Source organism: Vigna angularis, chromosome 6, assembly GCF_016808095.1.
Source record: "Vigna angularis cultivar LongXiaoDou No.4 chromosome 6, ASM1680809v1, whole genome shotgun sequence".
NCBI lineage: Eukaryota > Viridiplantae > Streptophyta > Magnoliopsida > Fabales > Fabaceae > Vigna > Vigna angularis.
In genome coordinates this window covers 22,239,487-22,265,083 of record NC_068975.1, presented here as the reverse complement: position 1 = coordinate 22,265,083, position 25,597 = coordinate 22,239,487, and the positions used below count along the sequence as shown (strand labels likewise).

The window sequence follows — 25,597 nt, the reverse complement described above, 5'->3', positions numbered from 1 at the left end:
ATTTCCAATACAAAAAAGGTATACACATTCTTAATTGAAGTTTTATTTTTATTATAAGGTATGTTTATCAAAATCACGTTTTGAGTTACTTTGTGATTAATCGCAGATGAAAGATATCGTTATAAACCTTCATTATGAATAAAGTCTTTCTTATATAAATGTAAAGTTTTGAAGTAATGCAAAATTATTGAGAACTAATTTAAATTTTATGAACATTAACATTTGACACTCTTATGTGTACTTTAATTTCGATAAATGTGTAATTTAATTTCGACGTATAATATGAATGATAATTATATAATTTTTTTTATTGAAATATTGTTTTTTCATTTATAGTGTTTATAAGTTACACATGCATTGCACGGATCTAAAAACGAATATATATATATATATATATATATATATATATATATATATATATATATATATATATATATATATATATATATATATATATATATATATATATATATTACATTTATACAGAGATATAGCGAAGGAAAGCATTTGTATGCATTATATACCTGTATGTCTGTTTTCATCAACAACTTTGCTTAACTAGATAAAAACATGTTCACCTGTTTCATCGTTTAAAATGATTATATTACCATAATTACTATAAAAACATGGTAGTCTCTACCAATATAAATCCAAAACCAGTAAACTTTATAAAGAAGTTGTTGAAAAATGTGCTAATGATGGTAGGTAAAATCATAAAGGAGAGTGATAAATCAGAAAGATTTCGGAGGTAAAATGTAAAAGAGAAAAAGGAAAAGAAAATCAACGAGAAAGCATTTTCTTTTAGCCTTGTGGAAGAAAACCATTGTTCAACAGTTGCTGAAAACCATCGTTCACCAATAATGAAATGAACCTTTCTTTGGTTAAAATTCCCGATATCAACCTCTACATTCATGCATACCCTCCTTAATCTATTTACATATGAACTTCCATCTTAATAAATATTTCAAGAAAATTAATTATATGCTCTTCAAAATCTGGATTTAAACAATCATATGATCATATATTCTTATATATCAACCAAATGAACTTACCATTCACTGCATTCTTATCAAGTATGTTATATAATCAGAGAGAAGATTTTACAGTCTCGAAAGATTCCACAAAGGTGTTTTCAGCATATGATTTGTTGGTTTATACTAGAAAAAAATAATACACATTTTCAAAAAACTAATTGCTGAAATTTCCAACGACAAACTAGAAGCTACGTTACGTGCATTCAAGGGATTACATGTATATTATTTATTTGTCATGTCGTAAAGTTAAAATGTATGTCAATTTCATAAACTGGTACACACGTTAGTTGAGAATCGTTGTACATTACCCTATATGGGTGGACCAAACCAGCATCTGAGTCTGACCACTCATTGCAGTAGAAAGGAACAGAAAATAGACATCACCCCAGAAACTCAATGAACTAGCTTAGCTTCAAAAGATGTCCTTGGTTGATGGGTAACGACTTTATGTAATACGCAAGAAAAAGGAAAAATAACAGAAATTTCTGGATATGGTTTCTCATTTCATTTTTGAGTTTTTTGTACTTTATAATATGGACCTTACGTCTTAACTCTTAAGTATTCCTTCTACCAACTTGTTAAAAGGGACATTACAGCAGAGGGTAGCTCTTTATAAGGTTGTCCTTTCTTCTCTATCTTGCAGTGCATTCAAGAGTGAGAAGCTACTGTAATAGAGAACTCAAAAGGGGTGGCTATGGCAGCGTTTGGAATTCGAATCGTGTTATTGCTTGCAGCTTGCTTGCTTCCACTATCTGTGGAAGCTTTGGTTCGCCACTACAAGTTCAATGTACGTGCATTATTTTGTCATCTTTCTCATGCAAAGCATATAATAGGTTTAACGTTTGATAGATCACATAACATTGGACAATAAGACATGAAGATATAACGTTTTACTTTCATTGATCTATTTGTCTCCATGCATGCAAAAGAAAATGTACATGTTTTTTAAATTGTATGATCATCAGTGTTTGTGTTTTTTTCTTTGTTCTTCCACTCAATTGAACTTTAAATTTAAATTACTATATAGCTCAGACGTTTGAATGCAAGAGTTTAATGACATTTTTTTGGAAAATATTTTTTTAATAATTCTTTTTATAATTTTTTTATGATGTCTATATGATAGTTCGTTATTTGTCTATTTAAAATATACGAATCAAAAAATTATTAAATTATTTTGTTAACATTATGATAGTCATTTTTTTACGTCTGAATTTTGACCTTGTCTATCATGTAAATGAACTTTGATTTAATTGTTGAAATTATAAATTTTTGGTAAGATAACTTAGGTGGACCAAAAATTGAAGATGTGAAAAAAAAAGAGCAAGGTAACCATTTGAAGTGCAATTATATATATATATATATATATATATATATATATATAATTGCAAGATAATAATGATTATTCTGATACATAATTTCCTGTTGAAAAAAAGTGTGGTGATACAATATCTAGTAGTTAAGGCCATCAAGACATAAAGAGATAGAATATATTTTTATTATAGTTGACTAAACCAGAATGGATAAGAGAAGCCAAGTCATAAAGTCTTTCCAACCAGTTATTTAGCCTATATGACTTTGTGCCCACCATGCCTTTACCAAACAGCAAAGTGAGTGTGAATTTTTTAGCAAGTCAAGGTATATAAATTTGGTAGAAGTTGCAGTTGCCCTTTTTTTTTCCTTGTTATCATTGGTCAAAAAAGTTGTTGCAGCAAACTAACTCCACATTCTTGTGTGGTGTTGGTGCTCTCAACAGGTGGTGGTGAAGAACGCCACAAGATTGTGCTCCACCAAACCCATTGTTACCATAAATGGAAAGTTCCCAGGTCCCACCATCTATGCTAGGGAAGATGACACTGTTCTGATTAAGGTGGTCAACCATGTCAAGTACAATGTTAGCATCCACTGGTGAGTGTGCTCCAGTGTCTTGTTCCAATCTCTAATATTAAAGGTTATTGAATGAATGAAAATTGAACAGGCATGGGGTGAGACAATTGAGAACAGGTTGGGCTGATGGGCCTGCATACATCACACAATGCCCAATTCAACCGGGCCAGGCCTATGTCTACAACTTTACACTTACAGGCCAGCGAGGCACACTTTGGTGGCATGCACATATCCTCTGGCTTAGGGCCACTCTCCATGGAGCCTTGGTCATCTTACCCAAGCTTGGAGTTCCTTACCCTTTTCCCAAACCAAATATGGAACAAGTTATCATACTAAGTAAGCTCTACTACTTACATATTAGTTATAAACATATCATAATAGTATAACATAATAGAAATCAGAAAAAAATTACTTGACACCATGTGAAAAGCAGTGTCAAAATACCATTATTACTCTCACAATATTTGAATGTGGTTCAGGTGAATGGTGGAAATCAGATACTGAGGCTGTGATAAATGAAGCTTTGAAATCTGGTTTGGCACCAAATGTCTCTGATGCCCACACAATCAATGGTCATCCAGGACCTGTCCAAGGCTGTAAATCACAAGGTAAAACTAAAAAGTTCACTTCTTATCTTGTCTTTATATTTTGTTTTGTAAGAAAAATGTTTGAAAACAAAAAGGCAATTTCTTAGACAGATCCTTAATTCTCACAAGCTAGCTTTGTTTGGTGTGCAGAAGGATTTAAGTTGGATGTTCAAGCAGGAAACACCTACTTGCTAAGAATCATCAATGCTGCACTCAATGAAGAGCTTTTCTTTAAAATTGCTGGTCATGAACTAACTGTTGTTGAAGTTGATGCAGTCTACACGAAACCATTCAAAACTGATACCATTGTGATAGCACCTGGGCAGACCACAAATGTGCTTCTGACAACCAAACATGCAGCTGGAAAATACTTGGTTGCAGCCTCTCCTTTCATGGATGCTCCTATTGCAGTAGACAACAACACTGCCACTGCCACATTACACTATTCAGGCACCCTTAGTTCCACCCTCACCACCCTCACTTCCATGCCTCCCACAAATTCCACCCTTCTTGCCACCACTTTCACTGACTCTCTCAGAAGCTTAAACTCTAAAAAGTACCCAGCCAGAGTCCCTTTGAAGATTGACCACAACTTGCTCTTCACTGTTAGTCTTGGTATCAACCCTTGTACTACTTGTGTGAATAACAGCAGGGTGGTAGCAGACATCAACAACATTACCTTTGTGATGCCTAAAATTTCTCTTCTCCAAGCACATTTCTTCAAAATTAAGGGAGTTTTCACTGATGATTTTCCTGGGAATCCTCCTGTATTTTATAACTTCACGGGAACACAACCATCCAATTTAAATACCAAGAATGGAACGAGGCTATATAGACTACCTTACAATTCTACAGTTCAATTAGTCTTGCAAGATACTGGAATGATAACACCTGAGAATCATCCTATTCATCTCCATGGCTTCAATTTCTTTGTAGTTGGTAGGGGACAAGGGAACTTTAACCCCACCAAAGACCCCAAGAAATTTAATCTTGTAGATCCTGTAGAAAGAAATACAGTTGGAGTTCCTTCTGGGGGGTGGACTGCTATCAGATTCAGAGCTGATAATCCAGGTAAAGCTATCAATGCTGCTGTCTAAACATAAATTTTACTCAGATATAGTCATTTGGATTTCAAATCTTCCTAAGAAGAAAACTTCAATACAATTTTTATAACTATTGTATGATGTTTTGTTAGGTGTCTGGTTTATGCATTGTCATTTGGAAATTCATACAACATGGGGACTGAAGATGGCTTTTGTTGTGGACAATGGTAAAGGCCCAAATGAATCTCTATTACCTCCTCCAAGTGATCTTCCCAAGTGTTGAGAAAGTTACCAACTTTATATGCATAATGAGGAAGGGAAAGCATAAAGAGAACTGTGTATGCCAAAGGGGAGAACAATGAAGGCTACTAACAAGATTTTTATAGAGTAAAACAAAGGAGAAAATGCTCAAAGTGGAATAAGACCAAACGACCACTTGCCAACGTTTTTTTTCTTTTCTTTTTCATCATTTTTTTGTATTGTTTGTGTGATTTTTCTCCTTCTTCAGTCATATTTTTGGCTTTAATTATACTTATAAATGTGAGTCAACATGTTAATGATTCTTAGACCCTCTTGTCGTGTGCTTCAGCTTAGTTCAGTTAATCTGTTTTTGCTAATTAATCACAAGCTCCGGGTTATTATTAAAATAGTTAATGTGAAATTTTGTCCCTAATTCAATTTTAAAAAACTGATTTGTAATTAAAATTTACATCCACTTATAATTATCATATCATATTAAAAAATAAGTTTTTAAATTTATCATAAAATTAATTTGTAAAAGGATATTTTAACTCATTTTATATATTATAAATTAATCTTATAATCAGTGAATAAGTAGAATTCCTATTTCAGTTAATTTTTTCTGTCAAAATTAGTTGCAGTCCGTAGATGTTTGAATTCTTTAAATAGAAAAAAAAATTAAATAAACATATAAACAAATTTGGTTAAACATCACAAATTCAAAATAATTGGCCCAAGCATCACACACTACTTAGCTTTCCTTCTCATGGGCCAGAATCCAAAGGAGATACAGGCTAACAAAAATTATTTACCTATATTATTTGTATCTATGGTCGAATTTATATTAATTATTTACCTACATTATTTGTACATATGGCTAGCATTTTAGTTAAATGGAATTTTTAACTTTATGTATTAAATAAAAAATGCAGATAGAGAGTATACAATGCATATTAAGTAGTGCTGTCAAAATGGGTTGTAACTCGCGAGTGGGTTTGAGCCGGATTGGGTTTGAAAAAAACGTAATTTTTTTATGCGGGCTAGTTTTCAACCCGGCTCATCGGATTGAACCGTAGTCAACTCACTTAATTTAATTTAATTATTTATTATTTTTGTGTTTGAATATTATTAGTTAGTATCTTTTTATTATATTGTAGATGGTGATAAAAAAAGATGTTTCAAGGGAGAAAAATATTATAGATTTATCTATTCTTTAATATTATAAATGGACAAGTGATACAAAAACTACCGACATTAAAAACTTATTTGTTCGCTTTTGTATATGTTTTTTGATTACGTTTGGATTGTATGATATTTTTTTTAATTTTGAATTGTATTTGGAGTTTAACGTCATTTTAGGGTGTCGTTTATTTAGATTTGAATTAAAAAAATTGTAATTTTTTTATTTTTAAAAAAACTTATAATTAAATGAGTTAGTGAGTCAACCCGTTTAACCCATCAACCCGTGATGGGTTGAGCCGGATTCAAATTTTTTCAATTCGCTGATAAGTGAGTCGGGTTGGATTGACTCACTAAGTGACCAACCTGTGATGAACCAATCCAGGTCGAATCGAGTTATTTGACAGTTATGTTAAGACATTCATATTACCTTCGTTACTTTATGAGTAAATTATTCTATATATAAAAACTTTTTTGGCAGATTGTTTTTTGTTAGGTGTCTGGCTTTTTTTTAGTTTTAGAGTTGGGCCGAGAAGCCCAACTGAAAGGTGAGAGGGGGAGAGGGGGAGACCCTGTTTCGTTCACCAAGCGCGAGAGTTTCTTTTCCTCTCTTCTTCACTTTTCGTTTTCTTCTTGGAACCCTAGGGACATGGAGGTGTGTGCGGCGTGAGAGAGTGAAAAGAGAAGCCCATTTCTTCAACCTTCGGGCACTTCCTCCATTATTTTCATTTGATTTCATTTCTTTCTCTTCTTCTTCTTCTTCTTCTTCTTCTTCTTCTTCTTCAATGTCTCACTGCGCGGCAAGGTGTGCCAGAAGGTTTGTGAACCTCACGCGTGCTCTCTCCACGGAGGCGCGTGCGCAGAAGGTGGAGCGTATTGCCAACGAGCTTCTCGATCTCAACAGGTTTGAGAGGCATGACTTCACCGTCCTCTGGCGGCTCAAGATGGGTCTCCACCGCTATGGTGCTCCGATGGCCGATGCTGTTACACCATCAATGCCGGCTGCAGGGTCGCCTGGGGTGGAGGCCAGTGCTGCGGCAGAGAAGACGGTGTTTGATTTGAAGATGGAGAAGTATGATGCTGCTGCCAAGATCAAAATCATCAAGGAAGTGAGGTCCTTTACTGACTTGGGGTTGAAGGAAGCCAAGGACTTGGTGGAAAAGGTTCCTTGTGTTTTGAAGAAGGGGCTCACCAAGGAGGAGGCTAATCCCATTTTGGAGAAACTCAAGGAGTTGGGTGCTGCTGTTGTGTTGGAGTGATTCTTATACTCTGTTTTAGTGCTCTAGATTTTTTATGTTAGATGTAGTACCATGAAGCCTATTTATGGGTAATTAATGATAAATGATAAGTTATATCTTTTCCCCTCTTTCCTTTCTTTTTTATGTTTTGTTGGTAGTTTATTTTATGTGGTATGTGATGAGTGCATAGTGATTCTGGAGTTTAATAGTGAGGGTTCGAGTGAGTGGGAGACGCGTTAGGCTGCGAAGCACGGAGGAAGTGTTCGTGCAGTAAGGAAGATCATTTTTCCAGGTATGGGGAGCTATCTTGGCTTGAATTGGTTGTTTTAAATGTAATAATGGATGATTTCTATTGATTTCCAATTTTCCCTTTTGGTTAGTGTTATATAGATATATTATTGTGTTTTGGTTTCACGTATTAAGTAATTGATATTTATTCTGGACATGAGTATGAGTTGAAATAACGGGTATATGTTTTGAAGATGTTTTAAATGGATAAATTGGGATATATGTTTTGAACTAAAACTGGTTTGGTGGTCTGGAAAAGTTAAGTCGTGAGTTAGAGAGGACAGGGGTGGTGTGTATTCGTTTGAATAAGTGGAGGTTGAATTTGAGTGGCCTCGATATAATCTGGATAATGGTATACATTGGGAAAAGTCGGGGTTGTTTTGGGGTCTTGTTTGAATTATGAAACTGAGTTGGATATTGCAAGAAAGTTGTCTTTGATGTTAATACAATGTTATGTTTTCTTTTCTGATTTTAATTCATGAAGTTAAAGCTCTTACAGATCAATGGGTATGGGATTGAAGTTGTATTTAGTAGGAATGGTGGAAGGTTAAAGAAAACAGGACATGATGTATTTGACATTAAGATTGTGTATTCACGTTATGTTATTGATCAATTCTGAGTTATGAACTTAAATGAATTTTGGGTGAGTGTGAAGAGTGATATACGTTAAATCAGAATTTAACAGAGAATATTTGATCTGAATTAAGTTGAAGAAAACCAAATCAAAATTGAATCAAGAAGAAAATAAGAATTAAAAAAAACATAAATTTCATAATATAAAGAATTAAAAATTCTTAATTTTTCAGATAGAATTTAATGTCCTAATTTTAAGTAATTCAATTACTATGTCAAAGTTGTATAATTTTAATTTCTTCTAAACTTCCTTACTTAAATAACATAATTTGTCATAAAACTATATTTAATCTATTTTCAGTCCATAATTATGAAAAATTATTCCAGTGGATGAAGTGACACCGACACTCATATAAGTGATGCGGGAATGCTAATTCCCTAGAATTTCGTACATGAAACAATCTTCATTATATCAATGTGCTCTTTGGTTAATATATTATGCAGATGAGATAAACTTGCATGATCTGTCTTCATGGTTTAGTTAACGTTGAATAATGGTGATGCAGCATTTATGCATGGTTTCTGTGTTGTGATGGATACACATTGTAGTTGTGCACATACCCAATAAGGCTTTTCATGATTCTCCAAAAAATTGTGGTGGCTGTGACTGTGACCGCTCCAGGAAGTTGGCAATTGGAGAATGCAGATGACTGTGTTGGATCTTCAAAACAGTACACAGATTGCAGTGCAAGTGCCTGTAACTGTAGTCTCAGACCACCCTTGGTTTTATCTCATTATTACCATCACCTCAATTCGAACTTGTTTTTATTTCACAGGACATCACATTCTTAAATTTAAGGAAACAATGATTTTGTTCGAATCTTGCTGCAGATGTACACCAGAACAAAATCAGTGCTTGTAAACGTTTTTTTGGTTTGAGAGAGTTGTGATTATATTTGGTGTTCCATGTTTGAAGGTGGGGTGATTTTACATAAATCTAAACTTTTATAGTGAATTTGTTTTGTTAATCTCACTGGGTCAGTCATTAAGTTCATAACTCAGAATTCAAGTGGGGTGGTCTCTTTTTTGTGTATTTGTAAGTATAAGTTATTGTGGTAGTAATGGCTAACTGCCAAAAAAAGTCAAACAACCCTATCCCACAATCCCCAATCCAATGTTACTTTAAACACCTCTGATCGTAAATCAGAAGAAGGGGCTCACCAAGGAGGAGGCTAATCCCATTCTGGAGAAACTCAAGGAGTTGGGTGCTGCTGTTGTTATGGGTAATTAATGATAAATGATAAGTTATATGTTTTACCCTCTTTCCTTTCTTTTTTATGTTTTGTTGGTAGTTTATTTTATGTGGTATGGTAATAAAGTTTGACTTTTAAAGGGTTGAAGTTTTGTTGATCTTCCGGTTCATGGTTGATGAATGTTATGGAGGGCTTAGGCACTGGATGAGTGAAGTGTTTTGGTGCGAGAGAAATGGCCAAATTTCTCGTTGTGGAATGGTGTTCATATGATATTTGAAGAAAATATGCCATGGCTCTTCAGATTTTGGTGATCATGAGCACTGTCGTATGTTGTAGAAAGCATTTTCTTTATTTGATTTAGAAAAAAAGAAAACATAAACTATATAAATGATCTAAACATGAAGCACCTTTTAAAATAACTGTTCATATCCCCTATACAGCAGACAAATTTCAGGTTACATCAAATCAGGAATTAGAAATATACGTGAGATCATTTATAATCTTATTTTCTTGCACTTCCAAATCCTTTCCAATTTTTTCCCCTAATTTCTCAAGCATTACCTGTCGTTGTTAATATAGTAAATTTTTTACGGTTAGTTATGTGTTTTGCTGTTATCTGCTTTTCAGATGTACTGAGAAGATAGGAAAATGAATTTGATTCTGTTTGCACGTGTACTGATATTCTTCTGTTGCAGAAGGGTTTACATAAATCTAAACTTTTATAGTGAATTTGTTTTGTTAATCTCACTGGGTCAATCATTAATTACTTAGCCCTTAAGTTGACAAACAGTTTTGTTTTGTCAAGGATTAACATATTTTAGTTGTTTAAATCCTTGCTTGCATATTATGTGGCTTTTTAGTAGGTGGAAGAGGTGCTTTAACACTAGCATAAGGTCTTTACAACATTTTAAGTCAATGATGCTTTAACATCATGGAATTAGTCCTTGATCAACTTGATTTGATTAATATTTGACCTAACTTGACTTGATTAAGGATTAAACTGACTTAGTTTGACTTTGGTTTAAGTCAACTCAATTTGACATGTTAAGGCTAACTCTTCTTGATATAGGTATGGGTCGACTTGACTTAATCCAGTTTTAAGTTAAGTTATATCTTCACTTATGTTTAAATGAACTCAACTCGATCTAGACTAGGTCAATTTAACTCGAATTAGATTTAGACCATCTTAATTCAACATAAATCTAAGTCAACTTGACACACTTAACTTTGCATGAGTCTTATCTCGATTCTACTTTACTAAGTTCTACTCTACATACTAATTTATAATTTATAACTTGAAATGATATAGATTCACCATACTTTTAGATCTTCAAATTTCAAAAAAAGTATTTAATACATATCAAATCTAAATTTAATTAAATGTATTAGACTTAAGACTCAAAAATATAGATTTGAATTTAAGATAAATCTATTTAAATATACTTAAAGTAATAATGTGAATTTCAATAATCTTATATGTTTTTCTGTGAAGATTTTTAGAGAATGATAAAAGACAATTTATCCTTATTCCACTTTCTTTCGTGGTTAAGTGGTGTATTTTAAAAAACACATTCAAATTGTAAAATTTTGAAAGAAATGAAAAAAAAAACTTTAATAGGGTGAGAACTGCCTTTTAGAGATTTTAAAAAAGAAAATAAGAAGACTTTTTCCACTGTTTTTATTTATAATTACGTCTCATGTTTGATAAATTCATATCCTAATTCCCGAACAAACTCAATTCCAAATGAACTCAAACTCAATAAAATCTTATTGTAACTATTCAAATCTTTTTACTAACGCAGCCATCTTATAACTCATATATCATCAATTTAAAAGTAATAAAACAATGATACAAATAAATATTCATAAAAAGTTAAATATTTACATATATTGTAATAAAACAATGATACAAATAAATATTCATAAAAAGTTAAATATTTTCATATATTCATACGCTTGTAAAGTTTAGAGACCACAAATAAAGCTTATAAAGCTTTTTTAATTGGTAGGTAATTTACTTGTATATTATGATATACTATTGATTTAGCAGTGCGGTGATTAAAATTGCATGCACTAAGTAAAATTTAATTAAACAGAAATGATATTTTCACACATAAAACTCTTTTATATTTATTTAATATTATTTTTTTAATATAAAAAATTATTTTTTTATAATCATTTTATCTTTATAATATATTTAATAAATATAAATGTGTGTTATCACATTATTATTCTTAATTAAAATCCTGACTGGATTGGCAGACGCGCACATGAGTTAGAAGCACTCCCAAACATAAACCTAACCCCACAAAGCACACACTGTCTCACTTTTATAAAAACCACAATCAGTAAGGGAATCTTTCCATTTATGGAAACAGCCTTCATTATTCTATTCATTCTTTCATTTTAATAAGATTTTATTGATATATATATATATATATATATATATATATATATATATATATATATATATATATATATATATATATATATATTAAGAATTATTGGAGACGGTGTATATGTAGAAGTTTTATTTTACATTTTTTTTACAGGATAATGATACTTTGACAACATTTTTTTGACAATATTTTAACATAATTTACATGTCATTTTGTGATTGGTCCAAAATTACTCCACCATCAATAATAATAATCATAAACACCAATATAGACCAATCACATAATAACACGTAGATGATGTTAAAATGTCGTCAAAAAAATATTGTAAAAGTATCATTATCTTTTTTATAAGATCAACTTCATTTTTGTTGCGTTTTGTTGGATAGAAGTACTTGTACTAATAAATGGTACAACATTTTACTATTTCAATAGACAAAATAGTTTTGTTTGCTTTAGTTCATCCAATAAGTGAATGCATACACTCCACATAACAATGTGAACCCAAAGTTTCAAAAGAAATAATTAATTATCATCATTCTGTTCAAAAAATTATCAAATGAAAAATCAGATTAAATGAAAAATCAGATTGATCCCGACATTCACCACACTGATATAATCATCTATACTTATTATTGATTAATGATGAATCTGCATCATAGTCTTATAACATCTTTTAATATATTAACACAATGTATAGAATTAATTTGTATACAAATAAAACTGGTTTAAATGAATATTTTATAATTTAACTAAAAAATTATTAAAAAGATATTTTTTTTTTCAAATTTTGTTTGTAAAATATATTTTTTTAATGTTGTTCATACTTTTAAAGATTTGAGTCAACCTTAAATATTTTGGTGAAGAGAAAACACTTTTCAATTAAGAGACATTTTTTATGGAAATGGTTGCATCATTAGAATTTTGTATGTAAGGCTTTTGAAGATAAAGATCAAATTGTTAATTTAGGAACGTGATAGTATTTTTGTTGTTGATTAAAATATTTTATATAAAAATTTAACTTTTTTAATAAAAGTAGTGAAGTTTACAGTGTAAATTGATCGAGTTGTAAAAGTAGGGGAAGTTGATTAAATAGTAAATTAGAATAAATGATCTGCTGTATGTATACGACATAGTCACAAATTTTGAGTTTTGTGCATAAATTTTTAATTTTCTTAGAATATTCATAATATGTTGATTTTTGTTTATAAATTTTTAATTGAAATTATATGTTTAGAATATATTTAATGTTTCTGATAGATATTAGTATATGACTGAAATCTCGAGTTGGTGAATATATAGATAGTATTAAACCGGTATTGAATATATGTTTTTCAAGCTTAAGTACTCCAAATTATAGTAAATATAATATTTCGTATATATTTTATTAGTTTTATTATTTAATATATTTCATCATTCGTATATTTTTTATTTTTTATACAAAACAAAGTTAATTAGACTCTTCAAGAGTCTAAGACATTATTACATTTACTTACTAATTACTGAATACACTGTTAATTAAAATTATTTTTGCAAAAGAACTAATTAACCTTAAAAAGTATAGGCTAGTTCTTAAACAAAGAAGAAAAACTTTAAATTTGGCTCTTAACACAATTATAAATAAAAAATACAAGAATATATGTTACTTTTTATTTGTTTTCAAGATTGTAATAAAGAAAAAAAAACATGTATTAAATATTTTTGTTGCAATAAAATAATCAACTATTACACATTTAATATGGATAGAACAACTAACTCAAGAAATATATACAAAATGTTGTTACCGTTATTTCAAGTATAAATATATATAAAACCTTTATGCTAAAACTAACATAAACTAAACACAAACTTATTAAGCTTTACATTCTACTCAATTTCCCTCTTATGTAGGATTAATTGAGATGATCATTATAAAAAGAAAACAAACAAATAGATAAGAAATAGAGAAGAAAATAATAAACTAATATACTAAAAGAGCAATCATATAATATTTATAGGAATATAAATACATTTAAATATTCATAATATAATCATATCACAGTTTCAAACTAGACTCAGTTATCTAAATATGTACCTTTAAGTTAGATTAGTGAAATTATTCATCTACGGTGATGAAATATTACTCAACTAAATATATATTAAATTATATTAAAATATGAAATTAAATTAAATAATTATTAAATTTTAAATATAAAACAAAATTTTAAAAAAAATTGTTAATTAGATTTTGAAATCCGATTAACAATTTTTTTTAATTTAAAATTTAATAAATATTTAATTTAATTTAATATAATTTAATATATTTAAATATATTAAATAAGATTTAATATTATTATTTAAAAATATTAAATTAAATAAAATGTTTGTTATTTTTTAAATTGAAAAAAAAAATTGTTATATGTATATATGTTAATGGATTTCGAGATTGACTTAGACTTCATTTAGTTTCGAAATTTGATGGTCTTGATTTCGAAATTCTATGAAAATTCAATCAAATTTCAAAATTTGTTGAATGTTTTTTTTTTGTATTTTAAGAAAAAATTGAGATGTAGGTAAAACGTGTTGAATGTGTTACAGTGGTTAAATGAGTTTGTATAACGTGAAGGACTTAACAATAAAATTAAATTGAGTTATTTTTGTTAATATAGGTTAATAATTTTTATCAATTAATATTAAATAAAACTTTTATTAACTTTTTAGTTTTTTAGAAGTTTATGGCATAGATCACTATATTTTTTTATTATTAATATTAGCATTTCTTAATCAAATGTTGAATATATATTTAATTAAAATTGAATAAATAATTCAATTTTTAATCATACAACATAGAAAAGTCTTATAAATCATATATAAATTTATATGTCAACATATATTAACATATGAATTGAGAGATTTATGAAAAATGACTTGTATTAAGTATGTTTTACTAGAGACTAATACTTGATCCAAATTAAGATGTGAATTTATAAGTAACACACAAATTATAAAATCAGAATAAATTCATTACAACACATAATATGTACATCTACTTATGTTTTGATGTGAAAAAACTCTTCTCTTGGCTTTTCATGGCATGATATCTTAGTCTACGACTTAATTCATTTCTGAAGTAGGAAATATATGTTATAGAATAAGTGTAGATACTTAATACACCTTAAACAATTGTTTACACATCATCCTAAATGCATGACCTTAAGTTCAGATACATTCAATCAATTTTCAATAAGCCTTTTAATTCAAATACAACAAGAAGTCCATCAAATATAAATATTTATATTCATTTTGATTTTTTTCAAAATATACATATTCAATAAGTTAATTAAAGAAAAAAATAAAAAAAATATTAGTACAAGTAAAATACTTTTGTTTGAGAAAAAATATCATTGTTTGAGCGAAAATATCATTGTTTGAGCGAAAATATCCTCACTGAACAAAAAATAGGTAAAACCGAGGTTGAACTACAAATCTATTTTTATTTGAGCAAAAAATTCTTAACTTAAGAGAAAATAAGGTAAAAAAAAACTATTTTCAATTCTATTTTTGTTTGAGTGAAAAATTTTGTTTTGACTTTTGTTAGATAACAATGGTATTGACACTTAACACTTACATTGTTACGTGACAACACATGACACTATAATAACATCTCATACATAAAAAAAATTTTAAAAATTAAAAAATATATTATAAACTGATACATAATATTTCATTAAGGTTATTTATATAAATTAATAAAAACTAAACTAAATTACTTTAATACAAAATATATCTTGCTTGAAAAAAGAATAATAAGAGAACTAAACTGAATAAAATAAAAAAGAAAAAAAATAATTTTAACCTTTATTTTATTTTATTAAGATGGTGTATAAAACATTGAAAATATACATAAAGTAATAATATTGTTGAAAATGAAAAGTGAAGTGTCAACTAATTATTTAATTGGAAGAAGAAAAGGGGCAAGGTGGTGAGCATAGCAAGAGACTTTGTGCCATTAAATAATAAAGACTTGTCACTTGCGAGATTCGGAGAGCCAATTTGAAGAACATTTCTCACATGTGTTTCAAATTCAAACTACTCACTCGATGAGTAAATACTGATTTGATCTGATGAATAGTTTTTTATTAGGGTTTTGTTCAGTGTCATAAAGTTATTTTAAATTACACAATTTTATAGGTTCTACTTTATATTATAATTTTTTGTATGATGATAGGTTCTACTAACATAAAAATTTTAATATGAAAGAAAATAAATGTAATAAAATTTGGTTTGGTTTATCGAATAATTAAATGAAAAATATCTTTTTTAATAATTTTTTTGATAATTTTTTTATAACCACCTTGCTTAATAATTTGTGATTGATTCATTTTAAATATATAAACTAATAAAATAGTGACATGTAATTTGTTATTAAAAAGTTGTTAAAATATATGGTCCTAATTAAATTTAGAAAAACATCTAATCATGTTGATTCCTCAGCTTTTCAAACATTAGTTCTAATTTTTGAACATTTAGTTGCTCCTTTTCATGATATCTCATTGCACGTTGCACTTTGAGAAAATTTCTTAATGGTTTAAGGTTTATCCAAAGAGACAATTTCCAACCATGATTTATCGTCTTTCTTAAAGAAAAATGTTTTAAAGGAGCAATCTTTAGACAATTATGAATCACCTCTTTTAAGCTCTACAAATCTTTTATGTATTTTTTTTTTCAGCAAATTAATTTGACATGACAAGTTTTGCAATCAGAATTCAGTTTTAATGATGCTAAAAAAGTTGTTAATTTTCTCTCTTGTCTCCTTTTTTCTTTTGTTAATGTTGATTTATAGATCATAAAGAAAGGCGATACAAACCAATGGTGGACTTCACAAAAAAAGAGATTTGGTGGTTCAAAATAAAGAAAAATGGTCATACCAATCTTTCAAAGATAGCTAAAATTCTATTTTTACACATAAAAATCACAAGGAAGAAAGAAAAAAAAATTACCAAATAGAAAAATTAATCACAATTAGAATTTACACATTTTTTTTGTTTAAATATAGATAACAACGACAAGCATATGTTGATAAATAGAAATTAATACTATCATTACTACATTCCTCAACAAGAAATTGGAAAATACTGTAGATTTTATTTTATTTAAATCCGTATGAATATTTTCTAGAACTTCTTGACTTATGTTATCTCATCATTAAATAAAAGTTTCTTAAATTATTATTTCATTTCAAGTCAATAAAAAACAATAATTTATTTTATTCATTGATATAAAAAATAACCATTAATATTTTAGAATGTTTATAGTGTGTTATATATAAGATAAACTAATGTTTGTTTTAATTAATGTCTGAGATTAATACTTGTAACATCCCAATTATATAATAACGAATATTATATAATATAGACGTCAACATACCAGTAAAGAGAACAGTCGGAGTATGACGTGTAATTAAATGCGAAATTACAGTCATCCAAATAAAAGGAACGAAAATTTAAACTTAACAGCTTAGATTATTGAACACTACAAGTGTTCGAATAGGAAAATTTCTAACAGTCTAAACCGCAACCTCGGTATCCTCTAGCTCTTGCTCCAAGGGAATCTCCTCGACAACATCTGCTCCCATCCAAGTGGATGATCATCACCAACGAAACATACCCAACAGCACATAACACAAACAATGCAAGGGTGAGCTAAATATAAAAAGCATGTTATACATATATCACAGTTAATTCATGTTATTATACATAGGTTCATATAAAAGAACAATTAAGGCATGCTCATTAAACCACACTCACACACTCACACGACTCATCTTTACACTTGCATAGTTCAGCTGGCACTCCCCAACACTAGCAAGGTAAATCCCTAACACACGACTCATCTTTACACTTGCATAGTTTAGCTGGCACTCCCCAACACTAGCAAGGTAAATCCCTAACACACGACTCATTTGGATTTGCATAACTGTCGAACTATCAGTCGTCTTTGCACTTGCATAGTTCAGCTGGCACTCCCCAACACTAGCAAGGTAAATCCCCAACCTGCCTATCTCTACCATTAAAGGCCATAGACGAGGACCTCCCTCTACTCTCACCACTGACACTGTTCTTCTCTATGTGAGCATGAACAATGCTTTGAGTGTAGGGATAGACAGACCGAGTCCAAAGTTCACTACAGTTATACAGAACAACTACAACACCACATAACACTTTCATCCATCTCTCCCCGAGATGTCCAAATCATACTCAATTCATCATTTACCTTTACAATCATATCATCACCGTAATTTATCATATTTTATACATTCTCATATTTTCACATACATCACATCACAACCTATATTCCAAACATTTGTACACATAATTCAATTCAAGAGAAAATAAACTTAGACAACATTATTTGTAGAATACTATTTGGACGAGCGCTATTCACCGAACACCATGGAATGAACGCTACTGGACGAACGCCATTTTCCAAACACCAGGCTGAACACCATTTGGACGGACGTCATCAGATCATACACTGTCAGGTCGAACGCTCAAAACCGAATATTGAACACCATTAGGCCGAACGCGAAAAACCGAACACCGTATTCAATTAAACACTATTAGGCCGAACGCTATGATCGAGTACTTAGGCCGAACGCTAAACCATCGAACACCATATTGAATTAAACACTGTTTGTACGAGTGCTCAAATATAAAACTTCATCAGAACCGAACGCTGCCTAGGACGAGTACGGACAAACATCATCGAGAACGACCGTTACATGTGAACGATCATTAACCAGAAGACATCACCAAGATTTGACGCTCACTATGGACGATCACTAACTGAAACTTTAACAAGACCGAACGTTTACTAACACATCGAACACTTTAGATTGAAGCCTGAGACTAACTGGTCAAGATCTACACCAAAACCGAACGCTTACAATCTAAACCTCAGAATACCTGATCGAGGTCGAACGCTATAAATCAATAATCACATAACAATACCGAACGCTCATGATTCAAATTAAGACTATCAAATTAAAACATAACGGTCAAGATTGATACCCGAGAATACCAAGGTAAGATCGAACGCTTATACTCACTAATACACCAAGGCTGAACGTTTAAGTCTCAAACTTAAGAATATCAAATTAAGGCCGAACGCTCACAATCACTAATACTCAAGACCGAACACTCAAGGTTGACCGAATGATCAGGATCACTATCCGAGGATAACAAATAAAGACGAACGCTCATAATCTTTATTACACCGAAGCCGAACGCTTCATATTCAATCCTAATAATTCCAACTTAAGACCGAACGCTTATGAACAACAGTACACCAAAACCGATCATTCAAGATCAAACACTATTAAACTAAACATCCTTAGAACGAACGTTTTTAATATTAATCGAACACCGAAAGTACTATGTCGAACACCTAAGAATTGGACGATCGTCTACAATCCTGACCGAATCAACACTTAACCGAACAGTAATAAATCATAGACTGACCGAACGGTACTAAATCCAATTCTTAACCGAACGGTACTGAAATTCATGGTTCAACCTATACTAACGACCGAACGTTAATATCACTTAATAGATGATCAAGACCGAACGCTAATATCACTATTGCAAACCAAGGACGAACGCTAAAGCTCGCTAGCTTTAAATGACCGAACGTTCCAAAACTGGCTAACCTTGGTTGAGCACTATACGGACGAACGTTCCAATTTGGCCGATTCGGGCGAACGCTCAGAACAATTACCGAACGTTCAGAAATTGGCCGACCACTATTTGGTCGAGCACCGTTTGGACGAGCGCGCGTTTCTACAGAATTATGCAGAATCGCACCAGGTTTTCCAGAAACCCAGAAACCCCATTTTTCATCCCCAAATTCCCATATTTGCATCAAAGAGCAGAATATAACAGATCTCAAACACAGTTTAATATTTCTACAATCTATAGAAACAGATCTAGCTCCCCTTACCTCTTGAAGACTTCCTTGGATCTTTCTCCAAAAGATTTGCAGTAAAGCTCTTCACTCCTCCGGATGCAGCACCCAACACCCCTCTTGAATCTATCTCTCCCACGACTTGCAATCCAAGGCCTCCTTGCACTTCAGCAGCTCCCCACTTCACCCTCTCACAGATATGGCAGCAAGAATTTCACTCCACCAGAATTTCAGAACCCAGCACCCCGTGGAATCCATGGGTTCTTCTCTTAAAGAAGAAGGAAGACTCTGCACTCCACTGTTGGTGCCAGCTTGGACGAATCTCAGCCGTTACTTCCATCCTTAGTGCCCAACACACTTATGAAGGTGATGATGATGGTTCCCTTGGTGGGTGAAGCACTCCAAAGTGGAGAGACCCACCACCCACCAGCTGCTGCTGCCACTCATTTGCTGGACGTGGAGCCCTTCTCCTACCAATACACGAACGTGCACTTGTCCCCCTTTCCCACTTCTTCTTTTAAAAGGACGCACGGTCCTTACAATACTGAACTCTAGAGGAGATTATGTATGTAGTTAGTCATATTTCGATTTAAAACTATAAGAATTGTTAATTACTATATTTTTAATAATTATATATTTGTATCCACGTAAATTTAAATATTTTACCCATCAATTAAAATTTTTTTTTTTAAAAATGCTAAAAAGATTATTCGATAAAATTGAGAAATACTTTTGAAGGAAACTGTTAAATTAAATTAAATTATAAAATATATTTGAAAAAAAAAAAAAATATATATATATATATATATATATATATATATATATATATATATATATATATATATATATATATATATATATATATATGAACAACATACAATATCAAGATAAAACAAAACATATATAACCTATAGCGCTATTAAAAATATTATTCAAGAACATTTTATAAAAAAGAAAAAAAGAACTTATTCATTAATCAATTCACAAACACTGTTCAGATTCATGAGTAATAATTGTAAATCATAACTAAAATTGGATTACTTTTTTTATATACAAGTTGAACTTTATTAATGAAGAAAAAACATGCAATTATTTGAATTGTTTATACATATATTCTTACTTCACATCATAAAAAACAATACTCAGTACGTGATAGTTGCAGACATACCTTTTATACACGTGCACTATAAAATAAATTATGAAATACATGATCAACACACTTTACATGTGCCAATCATGCACATACAAAGCTAAACACAAGCCCATTCACAATTAAAAAGAATAATTTTTCCACTTATAGTTTTAATTAGTTCACAACCAAACTAATCATAATTTAATACAATCTGTTTAATTATACTATTTTGTACCTATAAATTGTTGAAGCTAATATTTTATTTCAACGGTTGTGTATACTCCGAGAGCTTACGTAAGACAATTTGCATTTTACACACAATAGACAGCACAACATGGAAGGAGAGAAAGGGTTATCTCATAATACCAGAAACACCCATGCAATGAAAATGACAATAGATTATTAAGAGGGGTAAAAGGGTAAAGTGGAGTCAAGAAGCAAAACATAATTGGAATTAAATGTGAAAAAGGTGTGAAAATGACGTGAAAAAGGGAAACGAACGCGAGTAGGTGAAGACGCGTAGATTGATTTTCCAAAAACAAAGAGACAAAGGCAAAGGCATGGGAGAAGTTGGTCACATCTGAAGGGGACCACTACGCCCTTTGGCCTTCCTTTCCCAACCGTACGCGGTGGAGCAACACCCAACACCGTGTCGCGTGCCTCCACGCTCCGCTCCCACGTGCAGCTTCAAAGATGCACATGCTCTGTTTCCTTTTGAAATAAATAATAAATAAATGTTGCAGTTCTTCTTCTGCTTATTGATTGCTGTAAGGGTTCCTTTTGAGTACTATAATTGAATTACTTTTAGTCCTTTATTATACAATTATAGAATAAAAATACGTTTTAATGTCTTGGAAGCAAAATATTCCAATTGTTTTTTATGCATTTTATTATATAATATAATTCATTTTAATGTCTTGGAAACAACATATTCCAATTGTTTTATTTATTTGTAAATGATTTTACAATATAAGATATTACATCCTTCTATAGCCTTTTTAAGGAATAAATAGTTTATTCTAAGACTGATGGATAACTCTTTTAGAAATATTTCATAATATTTATCTCGCACAGTTAGGAAAATAGATATAATATAAGCATAAGAAAAAATATTGATACAAAAATGTTTACTTTCATTCCATCAATGCTAACAATAACTTCTAAGTAACTTATGGGTATTTCGTTGTAGAGTGTTTCTCCCTATACCTCATTAATCTTTTGTTCACTTGAATAGATTTGGGAGAGAGTAATTGAATGGATTTGAGAGGATTTGAAAATAATTTTTTTTATTGTTTATTTGAGTGAATTTGGAGATAAGTGAGAGTGAATTTGGAATTGATTGATATGACAGATTAAAAAAATTTACTTCCAAATCCACTCTCACCTACTTTCAAATCCACTCAAATAAACAACAAAAAAATTTATTTTCAAATCCTCTCAAATTCATTCAATCACCCTCCCTCAAATCCATTCAAGTGAACAAAGACTAAGTTCATCCTGCACCTCCAATTTCTTTTCAATTCCAAGTGTACCCTTGTCAGTAGCGTCAGTCTGATATTTTGGTTTTATAAAAAAGCTTACCCATTTTCAAACCTTCCTCTGCTGCATCTCACGTTTCAAACCTTCAAACCCAACACCCCCTTTCTAAAACACTCTTCTTTTGTCTCTGCCCTCCTGTGCCACATCTAAAGCTTTCTCTACGCTCCTCCCGTGCTCCCCTCCTCCGTCATTTTTGCTCTTCCTTCCGCCTCCTCCTTGGTGTTGGTGTCCTTGTGGGCTGTTGTTGCAGGTATCTTTATCTCACGTACATCAAGCTTTCTGGCGTCCAGGTTAGTAATTTAGATTTCGTTAGAGCTGTAGTATACAATGCATGATGCGTGTTGTTATGATAGAATATATGTATGTGCTTGTTTTTGGTTGATCTGCTTGAGTTTGGGTTGATCTGTGCTGGTTTTTTTCCGCTTCGTCGTTGCTGGCCGACAATGGGAGGAGTCGTAGGCTTAACCGCAGTTGGACTTGCGGTTAAAGCCTGCCATAGTTGGATGTGCAGACAAGTGTGCTCCCAGTTCGATTTGCAACCGCAGTTGGATCTGCGGTTGGTTTTTTAGAGAATGACAGTTGGGTTATCCGTAGTTGGAACTGCGGCTGAGACTAACCGCACTTGGATCTTCGGTTAGTTGTCGTCGCACATGGAGTTGCGGTTTAGGTCTCGTTTTTTTTTATTACGTTAGTATATTTTATTTATTTTTAATGTATTATTTTGTTTGTAAAATTTCATATTGATATATTCTTTAATTCTAATTTTTCTGTTAGTTGTTAAATAAAATGTAATGTATTTTCGAAGTATATTTTGAATTATTTTATTTGTTTGTTAAACTTTGTTGAAATTGTTATTTTTCTAAAATTTTTAAATTTTTATATATTATTTATTATGTATATAATTTTATTTAATTTTTTTAAGTTTTTTATGAAATTGCAATATTTATTAAATTGTTTATTTAATAAAATAATTATTATCATCCGTAAATTTTATTTTCTTACATATTATTTTTTATTTATTTCTAATTATTTAAGTATTATATATTTAATTTTTTTGGAATTTTATATTTTTCGATTACTTATTATTTGTTTGAATATTTTTTATTATATAATTATTTATTTTTTTGTATATAATATGTTAATAATATAATTGGTTAATAGGAATGGTTAGAACTAGAGGTGCATTATCTTATCGTGGTGAGGCTTCATCCTCTCGTCGTGAGCCATCATCTTCATCACATGATGAAAGAAGACGACCTACGACATCTGCTCATAGAAGACGGGTAGAAGAATATCGCGTGGACGTCATTGATGAGCATGATTATGAGGAGCAAGAGGAGTTTATACAACATGGACATGGTGAGGATGATTATGTTGAGTAGGAGGATGCTCAGCAGCAGGATGACTCTAATGAGGAAGAACATGAAGCTGAAGGTAAAGATGAAGATGAAGATGGTGGATTCCCAGGAGGTCCACATGACACATCCTTACTTACCCACTATACCCAGCATGTTACATTTGCCACATGGCAAGGCCGGGTTAGTCACCAACCTAAATGTTAATTGTTTAATAATTGTTAGATTATTTTTCTATATAATTGTGTGTTTTTTTGTAGGATCGAAGGGGGATAAAGGTGGTCTCCCATGACAAAAAATTGAAGCATTTTGGAATACACCATGAGGCCATTGAGCCTTATATCTCTATGTCGGGGTTGGGTTCTTTAGTGAACCTCTCATACGAGTATGCCGATCATGGATTGATCGTTGCCCTTTCAGAGAGGTGGCACCTAGAGACTAATATTTTCCACCTACCGATAGGTGAGATGAGTGTCACATTAGATGACGTTCTGAATCTGTTCCACCTACCCATCATGGGTCAATTTTGTGAGGTTGAGGAGTTAGAGTATGATGAGGCTTGATCTCATATCCATTAAGAAAACAATATTAAATGAATTGACCAAGTGCACTGAATCGGGATGTGTCCAAAACATGTCACTTACCACGTCAGAATCGTCCAAACATCTACTTCTCTGGATGTATTTGTCTCTATCTAACAACATCATCAATTGCCGCATTTCAGTTCTCGACCCTCTCAAAGATCGTTTGTAAGTGTACCTCACATTATATATTTGCTTTATCGTGGTCACGTTATCTTCATTATGTTCTTTCAGAGTCAAAAGAATATTTGACGGCTTTACTTGACTATTAGTCATGTCCACAAGAATTGACTGTTCAGCAACATTTAACCTTCCCGCGAAGGGATGGCTGACCAAAGTCTCTGCTAATTCATGGTTGTGATACCCACACATAACCTTTAACACCCAACCCTCTCCTTTAGGTTTACCCTTCAACCTAAACGGACACTCACATTTTCTTGTGCCAGATACACCAGGTTGAACATCTGGCTTCCTATACTTCCCGCTTCTTTCACAGCCTAACAAAATAAATGTCTTTCTGCTAGCTTCACCAGTTGCTGTGTCAGATCTTATAATGACGACAACAAATCCAAGATCAAATGCAATCTTTCGAACCCACTCAATTAAATCGGCGCGTGATGAGAATATTTGATCAGTGGAAAACTGATCTGTGTAATCACCCTCACCCACTTCATTTAGAAAAGAAGAAAACTCTGACATAAAATCAGAATTTATTTGAGAATCGAAAAATGGATAGTTATCCATCTTATATAATTAAATACGACCTACAATAAATATTACAATATTAAAATTTAATAAATAACAAATAACAAATAAAAAATTAAGGAAAACTTTTAAAATTAAAATACAACTATAAAGAAGTTGTTTAAGCTAATCTTAGTGAAAACTTATATTTTTAGAACTAGAAATAGTGATTATGCTCCCGGAACTACATAAAGTATCTTTCTTTCCGAACTGCACCTTAAGTCCAATTTCCAGAATCAAAATATACTACATTTCTCATCTTAAAGCAGCACCAAAAATACAGAAATCAAAAGATACACTGTTAGCTTTTACTAAGGGGTAAGAAAAAGATAATTAGAGAAGGACATTGGGATGTTGGAGAAGGCAAAAGAATGGTGAGACATTATTGGAGAAGAATCGAGAGACCAATCTACGGCACAAGGTAAGAAGATTATAATGGACACTAACATTTTCACTATTGGAAACTTCATAACCCATCTAACTCAGGCTTACACAAATAAGTAGTTGATTTCACGTAGCTGACAAAAATTGACAACAGAAACATTATGCACACTCATGCAGGTTGCCAGACAGGTGGCTTTGCAAGCATC

At 31.3% G+C, this 25,597-nt stretch overlaps 4 protein-coding genes across 4 annotated transcripts; 3 read left to right on the top strand and 1 right to left on the bottom strand.

The window, feature by feature from the left end:
- Positions 1 to 1,663: 1,663 nt before the first annotated feature.
- LOC108342106 (laccase-4) lies at positions 1,664 to 5,114 on the top strand. The gene is made up of 6 exons (XM_017579809.2): positions 1,664 to 1,821; positions 2,788 to 2,939; positions 3,010 to 3,254; positions 3,398 to 3,526; positions 3,656 to 4,576; positions 4,701 to 5,114. Exons 1-6 carry the CDS (start codon positions 1,729 to 1,731, stop codon positions 4,829 to 4,831), a joined length of 1,671 nt encoding a protein of 556 aa, XP_017435298.1. The 5' UTR covers positions 1,664 to 1,728; the 3' UTR covers positions 4,832 to 5,114.
- Positions 5,115 to 6,498: 1,384 nt separating this feature from the next.
- LOC108341958 (uncharacterized) lies at positions 6,499 to 7,328 on the top strand. The gene has a single exon (XM_017579657.2). The coding sequence runs from the start codon at positions 6,753 to 6,755 to the stop codon at positions 7,224 to 7,226; it is 474 nt and encodes a 157-aa protein (XP_017435146.2). The 5' UTR covers positions 6,499 to 6,752; the 3' UTR covers positions 7,227 to 7,328.
- Positions 7,329 to 22,899: 15,571 nt separating this feature from the next.
- LOC108341483 (protein MAIN-LIKE 1-like) lies at positions 22,900 to 24,245 on the top strand. Its single transcript, XM_017579159.1, has 4 exons — positions 22,900 to 22,960; positions 23,489 to 23,610; positions 23,710 to 23,865; positions 23,943 to 24,245. The coding sequence occupies exons 1-4, from the start codon at positions 22,900 to 22,902 to the stop codon at positions 24,243 to 24,245; spliced, it is 642 nt and encodes a 213-aa protein (XP_017434648.1).
- Positions 24,246 to 24,322: 77 nt separating this feature from the next.
- LOC108341482 (uncharacterized) lies at positions 24,323 to 25,007 on the bottom strand. The gene is made up of 2 exons (XM_017579158.1): positions 24,525 to 25,007; positions 24,323 to 24,376 (listed from the first exon to the last, which is right to left on the bottom strand). Exons 1-2 carry the CDS (start codon positions 25,005 to 25,007, stop codon positions 24,323 to 24,325), a joined length of 537 nt encoding a protein of 178 aa, XP_017434647.1.
- Positions 25,008 to 25,597: the final 590 nt, after the last annotated feature.